At 43.5% G+C, this 12715-nt stretch overlaps 1 protein-coding gene across 1 annotated transcript in view; it reads right to left on the bottom strand.

The window, feature by feature from the left end:
* Window positions 1–12715, bottom strand: part of lpgat1 (lysophosphatidylglycerol acyltransferase 1) — a 95674-nt gene that overhangs the window by 51511 nt on the left and 31448 nt on the right. The window contains exon 5 of the mRNA XM_084313892.1: window positions 8168–8447. Coding sequence (XP_084170018.1) covers window positions 8168–8447 — 280 coding nt within the window. The remainder of the gene's footprint in view (window positions 1–8167; window positions 8448–12715) is intronic.

Raw genomic sequence — 12715 nt, 5'->3', positions numbered from 1 at the left:
AACTGACCATACCAAACAAGACTAACTGACTATACCAAACAAGACTAACTGACCATACCAAACAAGACTAACTGACTATACCAAACAAGACTAACTGACCATACCAAACAAGACTAACTGACTATACCAAACAAGACTAACTGACTATACCAAACAAGACTAACTGACTATACCAAACAAGACTAACTGACTATACCAAACAAGACTAACTGACTATACCAAACAAGACTAACTGACCATACCAAACAAGACTAACTGACCATACCAAACAAGACTAACTGACCATACCAAACAAGACTAACTGACCATACCAAACACGACTAACTGACCATACCAAACAAGACTAACTGACCATACCAAACAAGACTAACTGACCATACCAAACAAGACTAACTGACCATACCAAACAAGACTAACTGACTATACCAAACAAGACTAACTGACCATACCAAACACGACTAACTGACCATACCAAACAAGACTAACTGACCATACCAAACACGACTAACTGACCATACCAAACAAGACTAACTGACTATACCAAACAAGACTAACTGACTATACCAAACAAGACTAACTGACCATACCAAACAAGACTAACTGACTATACCAAACAAGACTAACTGACCATACCAAACAAGACTAACTGACCATACCAAACAAGACTAACTGATCATACCAAACAAGACTAACTGACCATACCAAACAAGACTAACTGACCATACCAAACAAGACTAACTGACCATACCAAACAAGACTAACTGACTATACCAAACAAGACTAACTGACCATACCAAACAAGACTAACTGACCATACCAAACAAGACTAACTGACTATACCAAACAAGACTAACTGACCATACCAAACAAGACTAACTGACCATACCAAACAAGACTAACTGACCATACCAAACAAGACTAACTGACCATATCAAACAAGACTAACTGACCATACCAAACAAGACTAACTGACTATACCAAACAAGACTAACTGATCATACCAAACAAGACTAACTGACTATACCAAACAAGACTAACTGACCATACCAAACAAGACTAACTGACCATACCAAACAAGACTAACTGACCATACCAAACAAGACTAACTGACTATACCAAACAAGACTAACTGACCATACCAAACAAGACTAACTGACCATACCAAACAAGACTAACTGACCATACCAAACAAGACTAACTGACCATACCAAACAAGACTAACTGACCATACCAAAACTGACCATACCAAACAAGACTAATTACCATACAAAACAAGACTATAAAAGGAAGATAAGCCCATGAATTGCACGGGAAGCTTAAGATAATATAGGCTAGTCGAGCCCATTTTAACCAGAACATCATTCACACAAACTACTAACGTTACCTTTGCTTATATGTGCATTGTGCCTTTTCTGCAGTTCAACTGTGATAAGAACGCTCCCTCTTGAAACGAGCCATTCAGAATAGCATCTTCAACCGACGTCGTTAGTAACACCTCGTATGTGTGCGTGCGTGTGAAGAGATCTTGGGAAAATGGCGGCTCACTCGTTAATCTTCTCTTTTCTACCACTTTTAAATGTAGGATAATTATCGTATTTGTGCAATAAAAGCAGCTCGGTCGTCGTTACAGGCACGCAAACGGCCCGTTGAGAACAGGACTGAAACAGAGGGGTATAGAGGCTGCTAGAATGAGAACAGGACTGAAACAGAGGGGTATAGAGGCTGCTAGAATGAGAACAGGACTGAAACAGAGGGGTATAGAGGCTGCTAGAATGAGAACAGGACTGAAACAGAGGGGTATAGAGGCTGCTAGAATGAGAACAGGACTGAAACAGTGGTATAGAGGCTGCTAGAATGATAACAGGACTGAAACAGAGGGGTATAGAGGCTGCTAGAATGAGAACAGGACTGAAACAGAGAGGTATAGAGGCTGCTAGAATGAGAACAGGACTGAAACAGAGGGGTATAGAGGCTGCTAGAATGAGAACAGGACTGAAACAGAGAAGTATAGAGGCTGCTAGAATGAGAACAGGACTGAAACAGAGAGGTATAGAGGCTGCTAGAATGAGAACAGGACTGAAACAGAGAGGTATAGAGGCTGCTAGAATGAGAACATGCCTGAAACAGAGGGGTATAGAGGCTGCTAGAATGATAACAGGACTGAAACAGAGGGGTATAGAGGCTGCTAGAATGAGAACCGGATGGAAACAGAGGGGTATAGAGGCTGCTAGAATGATAACAGGACTGAAACAGAGGGGTATAGAGGCTGCTAGAATGTGAACAGGACTGAAACAGAGGGGTATAGAGGCTGCTAGAATGATAACAGGACTGAAACAGAGTGGTAGAGGCTGCTAGAATGAGAACAGGACTGAAACAGAGGGGTAGAGGCTGCTAGAATGAGAACAGGACTGAAACAGAGGGGTATAGAGGCTGCTAGAATGTGAACAGGACTGAAACAGAGGGGTATAGAGGCTGCTAGAATGATAACAGGACTGAAACAGAGGGGTAGAGAGGCTGCTAGAATGTGAACAGGACTGAAACAGAGGGGTATAGAGGCTGCTAGAATGAGAACCGGACTGAAACAGAGGGGTATAGAGGCTGCTAGAATGAGAACCGGACTGAAACAGAGGGGTATAGAGGCTGCTAGAATGAGAACCGGACTGAAACAGAGGGGTATAGAGGCTGCTAGAATGAGAACAGGACTAAAAACGGAGGGGTATAGAGGCTGCTAGAATGAGAACAGGACTAAAAACGGAGGGGTATAGAGGCTGCTACATAGAATCCTTTTTTTCATTATTTATTTTCAGCAAAGAACTTCAAAGACATGTTCAGGGGACCTCCAGTAGATTAACTTGTTGAAAAGGACAAAAATATGTCCCCTTTAATAATTGCTTAGAGTAATTTGTGGGTCCAGTTCCAACTTGTTGCCTCTCATCTCCTCTGACTCAGCTGGCCTGAGCTGTAATTTGACTCTCTCACGGTGATTATCCTGTACTTCAGCACCAGAAGGAGTGACAGTGCTTCTTCACTCGGGCAAAGTGTTGCCATTTCCTGTCCAGGCTGTGGATTTCTCCCCCGACTGTGTCGACCGCGGCCAAACCGCTGTGGAGATTTGTCTCAACTGAAGGGAGAAACGGGTGAAAACTCGCTCTCAGAGCGTTTTAATTGCAGAGCCATCCGCCTACTCGTTGGCTGTTTTTAGGGCTGGTCTCCAGACAGAAAGACTTACTCTACAGCGGATCGCCGCTGGGGTTTCAGAGACCTCAATGCAATTTCCGTGCCCCTCGCCTCTCCATCCTTGCACCCTGCCCCCCCCCCCCCCCCCCCCCCCCCCACCGAACACGTGCCTGTGATTTTAACGACAGGACTCTCAGAGGACACCGTGACAAAGATGTGATGATTTAACGCTTCAGGTTGCAAAGATCCATCCCTCTCTTAACCTTTATGCAAGGTGCCGTTAGGGGTTAAGTGTCTTTGCTCAAGGACACTTCGACACGCTGCAGAGAGGAGCCAGAATCGAACGGGAACCTTCCGATTATTACCAGACGACCACTCTACCTCCTGAGCCACTGTGGGGGAGGGAGGGGCCAGGTGAGATAAGGGCAAATTATTCAAAAAGGTTTATATAGATGTTATATATTACAATATATATAGCATTACATGTACAGTGTATGGTGTTCATTAATAGCCTTTCACATGGATGAGGATGTTAAGCTCACATTTCTTTAGGCTGCCGCTGCCCCCAAAGACGAGATGATATAATAACCCAGGTCTGAAGCATCCCTGGTCTGCTGGCCAGCACAAATGAGAACTCAGATTCTATTATTAGAACCAGCGCAGGAAATGTGTTCCCAGTGAAGCGAAGCGTTAAGAAAAAAACAAAAACTGCCAAGTTCTGTACCAGACTCCTCCGGATCACAACATTCCATCTTTTGAGGTTTGGAGGCTGTGAAGCCGGAGGGGAGAGTAATAGAGCAGATGGGCCGCTGGACCTGACTGGCCCTGGAGGAGACTAAAGGATGTGAAGACGGGGGGTGTTGGCGAGGGCCTGCACGCCAGGTCAATTGGAGTCACGGATGTTTCTGCATTCAATGATTTTCTCACATATCGAGTACTGTTTTATCAACTGGTCTCTCACTACTCTTACACCAATAGAATTACTCTACAAAAAAAAGCCATAAAGGTATTTGATAGGAAACCAATTTCATTTCATCACTGTAATGTTTTGGAAAAATATAACATGCTAAATTTAGAGAATTTCCAAGTTTTCAAATATACTTGTTTCGTGTATAAGGTTATGCATGGACTTGCCCCTCCCTAATTGAATGAGTTCATCCAACAGAAAGCAGACACTGGCATTTTACCACCAGGGCCATCAGTAGAGGGGACTGTGAGGTGCCTTTTCGGTATACTACCTTTGCAAGAACTGTTCTCTGTAAAAGGTGGTAACTACTGGAATAGCCTACCAGTTGTGATTAGAGAGTGCCCTACATACCCCATGTTCAAGACCCATCTTAAACTGCAAACCAGAACTGTGATAATTTGTATCTGATTTAGTTTATGTAACTTGTTTCTTGCTTTTATTATTGATTGTCACAATGCTTTTACCTTAAGCAGGCTAATTATTTGAACGTTTTTTCCCGTCTCCTGCTATGGGTGTAAATGAGCATTTCTGCTACAATCCGGCATGTTTACATTTTGTATTTTTTGTGCTTGATGTTCATAAACATGTGCTGTCCCTATAAAATAAAATAAACAAAAAATATTGTCATATTGTGACAACTACCTAAGCAGCTTGAGAGTTTGTATGGGGAGTGAAGACTATGAACAGAATGAGGATGTAGACATGGCAACCCACAGGTCCTCAGCAGTGTTTACTAGGGGTGGAACGGGTCACAAGAATCACGGTTCGGTTCAAGTCACGGTTTTGGGTTTGGTTACGGTTCAGTGGGAAGAATATAAATCATTGTTCATTGAAATAGTATTTGATGGAAAAAAGGTTTTGCCTCAATGCATTGGCTGAAAACATAAGGAACACATACTTGTCTATCATCAATTATTTGTTCATTATAGGTGGCTCTTATATCATGTAATCAAAGAGTTGTGGGCAAGCTGGTCATTTTGCTCTGGAGTCTATTGTGGACAAGTCTGCCTCGTGTCCGTTTGGAAATGACCTGCTGCTGAAGTGACTATGAGAGGAAATATTAACGTTGTGGTTCGACGTTATGCACTGGAATAACAAACTACCCGCAGCTCCATATAAATAACAACTTGAAGGATTTGATTATGGATTTTGCCCTGACAGAATCTAAATGCAGAGGTTGTTTTGTGTAAATAAATACGTTGGATCTCTTCTTCAGATTCAGATTACTTTATTCGCCATTTTATACAGGTACAAAATGGAACGTGATTTGACATTACAGTGCATACTTTTTTCACAATTAAGAACAATACAACAGTAAATAAATCATTTTAAGTAACGTGCAAGACAGGACAGAACAGTGAGACAACAATAAGACTGTGAAAGTGCAGTGGTTGGGGACATGGATACAGTGCAACACAAAGTTCAGTTCAGTTCTTGTGCTGGTACTGGACCGGGGTGATGTGCCCCGTAACGCTACATGACGCTCTGATTCACACAGACGTTTTACAGGAAACGTGCCATCTCTGTGTCATCCCAGTGTTTACCTTGTATTCACCTCGCAGTGGAGGTATGCTGCTGCTGAAATAGGACCACGGCTGCTGAATTATTATTATTGTATTTCAGGGGGGGGGGGGGGGGGGGTTCTATGTTGCATAGTCAAATAATTGTGTGTAATCTTTTCACGCATCTTTAAAATGTTCACCACAGGTTACAGCCAGAGAGAAAATTATTCTGGAACCACAGAGGGAATGAGAACAGTGGAACTCAAATCCATTTCTATTGGCAAGGTCCGAATTTCATCTGATTTTGATTGAATACAAATTTAATATCGATTAATTTAGGCTTGATGGCACTGGTTTCAAGGGGGGCAGCACATGCCATTGCTGTAAAACGATATAGTTTGGTCAAGTGAGTTTCTGTAGTAGTTCAACTTCAGCAGACACTCAGCACATGGCAAACTAGACATTTGCAGGATGAGAGGCGCGCTAGAAATAGCATTTAGTGATCTTGACACATCCACTGAAAAAGGCAGTGATTAGAAGATTAATCTTGGGATTTTAAGAATAGTCTCAATTCAAATGAAAAGATTAGATACCAATGTTTAAAATATACCCCCCCCCCCCCCCCCCCGTAGACCGCAACCTTGGGGGGCACCTGTGTTGAGAGTGACGGTTGAAGAGGTGTGAGTTGCCCGCCCTCACCACCTGTGGTCTGCCTGTCAGGTAGTCAAGATTGACACAGAGAGTTCAGTCGCAGGTCGTCGAGCTTGGCGACAAGCTACTGGGAGGGGGGGTTTATGGTATTGAATGCTGAGCTGTAGTCAATGAACAGCATTCTCACATAATTCCCCTGCCTGTTGTCCAGATGGGATAGGGTGGTGTGCAAAACATAAGCTCCGGCCTCGTCCGTTGATCTGTTGGGAGCGGTAGGGTCTAGGGTGCTGGGAAGTGAGGAGCAAATAAGGTCCTTCACTAGCCTCTCGAAACACATCTGAGCTGTAGAGGTGGGAGTCATTCAGGCAGGCTGGTTTGATTTCCTTCGGCACAGGGACAATAGTGGAGCTCTTAAAACATGTGGGTGTGACAGACTGGGCCAGATAGATGGACACCGGTGCGATTGATCAGTGCAGGCGTTAAGGACGCCGTCCTGCCCAGCTGCGTTCCCAGTGTTCACCCTCTTTAAGGACCTCGTCACGTCACGTTCTATAGTCCAGAGTCTCCGCCAGGGGCCCTCGCTTCAGATGAATGATCCTGCAGACAAATGCTAGCACCGTTAGCCTTGAAGCATGCAAAGAATGAGTTCAGCTTGTACCGCCAGACAGCCGTCAGAATTCACTGTGGTGGTGATGGTGGTGGGGGATAATAATCCTCCGTCCTTGCCACATGCGTCTGGTGTCAACTGTCGAGACTGTTTGGAATGAAATTCTACGTTGGCCGTGTTCCGCTTCTTAGCCTCCTTCACTGCTCTCCGTAGGTCATAGCATGACTTTTTATACTCATCCATGTTTTTCAAACCCTGAGTTGTAGGCAGTGGTGCACGCATTCAGTGAAAGTCCTGATGATCTAATTCGGTACATACTCCACTATTACTGTCTGGGGAAGTTCAAAATGGCCCCTAAGGCACTACAGTACTTTTACACATACACCATAGAGAGCATCCCGTCAGGAACACAGAACTACCCACCTGGCTTCTACAGTGGTGCACGACTATAAGGCCAAGAGACTCATAAAAGACACCAGTCGTCCAAACAATGGACCCTTCTCTCTACGGAGGTCAGGCAAATGCTACCGCAGCCTGAAGGCCAACACAGAGAGGCCCAAGAGAAGCTACTACCCACAAACTGCCTGGATCCTAAATAACAAAAATTAAATCTCTGCCTAGTAACTGTACAATACTCACTGACTACATCATATGCCATTCACTTATCCAGACGTTCCGTTGCACAATCACTTTAATATTATACATTGTACATCCTAAGGATTGTCAATAGTTGAGCCTTCCTTTAAGCTTTATAAAGCAGGGGGGCTACTGCACAGTGGTGTATGGGGTTAACACTGTCGCCTCACAGCAAGAAGGTCCAGGGTTTGATTCACGCTTGGGGACCAGGTGTTGCCAGGTGGAAAAACATGCACAACAGATCGCTAACGCTGTCGCGTCCCTGACGAAGACGGGCAGGAGCACTTGGATTGGTCCCCGGGGGCGCGGTCCCTCGCAGACGCCCCTATCTGCTCCCGGCTGCCCTTGGGGGGGAAGGACGACGGGATGGGTCAAGTGCAGAGACTCAATCGCATCGGCGACCCAGCAATTGCATGCGTGTGTTCCTGTGTGTGCCGCCCATCGCATGTGTGTCACTGCATGCCGAATAAAGACTTCTCCAAAGTCCTGCATTATTATTATACTAGCAGAACAAACATATCACTGCCATTGTACTTGAATGATGTGTGTGAGACAAATAAATAAATAAAAAAAAATTAAATAAATAAAGACTTTTGACTCGACGGTATTAGAGGCATGTTGAAATACCTGACTGGCTGGGGGTCCCCGTTTCGCTGCCCAGGCTCCCGTTCTCCTGTTGGGGGCCCAGGGTCCTCAGGATGACCTGAGTGGCCCCGAGACGCGGCAGCGTCACGTGGTTGAGATGGGGGAGGGAATTCTTCCTGGCGAACGATTGGCTGGTTTCCCGCCGCTTCCGCAGGAAGCCGCCTTCCGGGAACAACACTATCCACTTCCTGTCGCGGCTGTGGTAGAACCGGTCCAGGTGGTCCCTCAGGTAGATCAGCTGCTTGTCCCGGTAAGCTTTACCCTGAGGGGAACAGAGAAATAGATGAGTAAACAAGTAAATAAGTAAGGAATCATTTAGAAAAGAAAGCAACATATGTAAACAAACAAACAAACAAACAAACAGACCAACCAACCAATCTGGGGCTCGATGCTGCAACTGTGTGGGGCACTAAAACTATGAAATGAAATAAATGGACACTGCAGGATAGGGATGGGTACCGAATCCGGTACTTTTAAGGGTATCGACCGAATCACGTCAGTACTACCGAGTACCGATTCACGTGAGATCCACCGGTGCCACATTTCGGCAATACATTTTTTTTTAATAAAAATAAACTTTATAGTTTGATGACATCAACGTTTAGTTTATCGTGAAACTATACCTATGGAGTGTGTTTAATAGTTAGGGTTTGTTTAATCATTTTATACTTATTTTGTAAAAAGAAAATTATTTAAAGATATGTGTGTGTGTATATAATATATATATGTGTATATATTAACAAATTGTTCAAAATAAATAATAAGGATAATAAATAATTTTATGTTTGGACAAATTTTTTATAACTGAGGTAGGCAGATACATTTTTTTCAGACTAAAGTACTGAAAAAAGGTACCGTTGGGTACCGGTATCGATTCACAGGCGGTATTGGTTCAAATGTGAACAGTACCCAACCCTACTGCAGGATCATGATGGCGATGGTTAACATTAAGAGCATTAGCAGGGAAAGCACAGAGAGGACTGGAATGAGTTAAGATTGATTTTTTGTTAGATCAGGTCAAAAAGCCACTTGAAAACACATCGGCACAGAAAGGCTGAACGGCATGTGTGTGTGACTGACGACTGTGCACGGCACGCGATGTGATTCTATATAAAAACATACTATACATCAACACTTCCTGTCTTTGGTGGGGTGTCAAACACCAGCTTGTGTATCTTGATGGACGTGGGAGAAACATGTCGGCCAGTGAGAGCAGCAAATGCATGGGAGACTGTGCATTATATATACTGCCTTGAACACGCTCTTTTGCAAAGTAAGTAGTTTAAATCTCAGCAAAATCTTCTCTGCTAACAAGAAATATGCGTTTTACATGTTAGAACTAAGGCTACAGTACAGTCTCATTTCAAAATTTTAAATTTACATTTACGGTAGTCATTTAGCTGAAGCTTTTATCCAAAGCGACTTACAAGTTCTGTACGACAAGTCATCAGGAAGGGCACAACTCTATCAGCTGAGTAACAATGTTCATCAAAGTGTTGATTTGAGTGCTACAGTGTAGGTTAGTTTATTAGGACATGTGCATGACAGTAAGGTTAGTTAGGGTTAGATTTTTTTTATTTATTCATTTTTTATTTCAGATGGTTGAAGAAGTGCGTCTTTAGTCAGCAGCGAAATATTGGACGGGTTTCGGCTGTCCTAACTGGGGTCGGTAGTTCATTCCACCATTGTGGGGTGAATGACAAATGAAAAACAGTCCATAAAGTTATCTTGCTTGAAGATGTTTTTTATTTGTTTTCTCTTATCCTCCTTGTTTGATACAAAAGTTACATAGTGTAGCTTTAACGGCCCAATCCGTAATCCAAACATAATGAAACATCCAAACACCATGAAAAATAACAAGTGAGCTCTTGATATGCATGAAGACTAATATGAGCTCTTGATATTTATGAGGACTAATACGAGCTCTTGATATTTATGAGGACTAATACGAGCTCTTGATATGCATGAGGACTAATACGAGCTATTGATATGCATGAGGACTAATACGAGCTCTTGATATTTATGAGGACTAATACAAGCTCTTGATATGCATGAGGACTAATACGAGCTCTTGATATGCATGAGGACTAATACGAGCTCTTGATATGCATGCTGCCCAATAGAGGACTATGAGCAAGGCACTTAATTCTCCCAAATGCTTGGTGTGAATGGAACTGTGCGAGTGTGAAGCAGGGTGTTGCTGAAAAAGAGTGCTCAGAGAACCTACCCTGGAAAAATAAAAATAAGGTTTAGAACAGGTTTTTTTAATTTTTTATTTGCGGTTATGTTTAACCCATCTGTATTTTCTGATTCACAATGAGTTAAGAAAGTAGTAAAAACCATGTGTTCCATCTACAAGTCAAACTCCTCTCAGCGTGTACTGTATGTGAATATAGGCCCCATCCATATGAAAAAAGGAAATAGGGTTGATGCTGTAAGCATCGTACTTCTTTCTCTCCTTTTGATTCATTGCTCTGTCGAGCAGCCAGGCTGATGTTTGTTGTGCGCAAGGGAGTGTGAGGTATTCCGGGGGAGGATGTCAGGAACGCACACAGGATTAGGGACACTGGAGAGAGGAGAGATCTGGACTGGGGGGGGGGGGGGGTGAAACCGAATGAATCTACTCTCGACTGGCTCTCTCCAGCACACTTCTCCGCCTGGCTGTTATTGTCCATTCTCGGCCCAAAACAGCCAAGTCTAGCAGCGCGACTGCATTCATTTAATTGCTCGCCTCTATATGGGAAATTAACCCTTTCACTGCCACACTACCAAAGGGTTAACCCTTTCACAGCAATAATACGGAAGGTTAACCCATTCACCGCCACACAACAAATGGTTAACCCTTTCACAACCACATTGCAGAAGGTTAACCCTTTCACCACCACCACAGTGTGGTAGTGAAAGGTTAACCTTCTGTAGTGTGGTAGTGAAAGGGTTAATTGAATGCAGCGGCGGTGCTGCTAGACTTGGCCGCTTTGGGGCGAGAACGGACCATTAGCGGGCAACATCTGCCCTGTCTGCTGCACAGCAGATGACCGTTTCAAACGCCCCCCCCCCCCCCCCCCCCCACACACACACACACAAAGAAGGGGTCAGCCCCGGCCACGGCGGCCAGGGAGAGATCCGACCCATACACCGCTCGAGTGTCCACCGCAGAGAGCCGCTAGCTAAGCAGGAAGCGGGGGCAGCTGACTCCTGGAGTCACCGCAGAGGAGCCGGCGCATGGGAAATGACTCGCTCTATGTAGAACGTGGTAACAAGTGCTTTCCTTGTTGCTATTGTTACAGTCCTGTGTGGGGAGACCGACTCTGCCGTTTCACAGGCAAAACAGTATATCACTGAGTTTCGACTAGATCAGGCCATTGTCTCGTACGAGGCCGGTTTTAAGAAGGGGAACCACACGGCATCTTTCGGAATCCTATGGGCCAAGATGGTTTAAAAAACATTAACCCTCTCCAGAATCCAAAACCTAGAGTGCTAAAACTCAAAATGTATGATGTCATCAGGTAGATATTCTGAAGCCTCTCCATAGAATTTCTTTTACACTATATACTATAATTATAGGACCAGATCAGTCTCCCATTCATTGCCAATGGAGCAGCACCAGACTTTATACTTGTTGACATCACAAGTTTGATTCTTACTTCTCTGGTTTCTGGCTTTGGGAGAGACTAGATCATATTCACAAATATTGATTGAGCTTTCCCTAGGCCACGGAAACAACATATTGGGATTCTTAATTTGGGTGGTGTTCCCCTAAAAAATAAAAAAAAATAAAAAAGCCCACTAAATTTAAGAAATGATAAGAGGATATACTCTAGCGACAGCTTAATCAATATGAACATGAACATCCTTATGTACAAATGGGGATGAGGGTACATTCATGCACATGTATTGGGATTGCCCACCGGTTAAGATATTTTGGAAAGAAGTGTCCCAGCAATTATCAGTATTCTTATCTCTGAACATACCTGTACATCCCTCTGTATTGCTGTTGAATGATGTATTTCAGTTTGCAGCCCCTATACAGCTAAAGAGACTAGTTTTATCCGGTCTCACAGCTGCTAAAAAGCTGATAGCATCACGATGGATTCAACCGGAAAAAATGTGCCGGAAGGTATGGGTTCTTACCTATCTCGATGTGATTTATCTAGAAATATCTACAGCAAGAATTTTAGGTGTCAGTGAAACCAACATTGCAATCTGGTTAGAAGTGGTGGAGAGAATAAAAGCTAGCATATGAAGTGTAGTGCCTGGTTAGAAACGAAAGAAAATGGATGGATTATCCAAGTGGGGGTCCAGGGGGGGGTGAGCAAGCAAGAGCATATGTATGTAGGGTATTAGATAGCAAGTATTAGGTATATATCTCGTAAACTATATTTATAATGATTAAAATGGTGATTTCATTGGATGTTTACTGTTAATGCTTGTGAGTCTAATTTGTTGTTATGTTTATAAAAAAAAAAAAAAAATCTCTTTCCCCAGGGAACTAAGACTCAGACTTGTGATGTCATTGGGTATAAAGTCTGG

The sequence above is a fragment of the Notolepis coatsorum genome (genome assembly GCF_963971535.1).
Source record: "Notolepis coatsorum genome assembly, chromosome: 5".
NCBI lineage: Eukaryota > Metazoa > Chordata > Actinopteri > Aulopiformes > Paralepididae > Notolepis > Notolepis coatsorum.
This window is presented reverse-complemented; position numbering and strand designations above follow the sequence as displayed.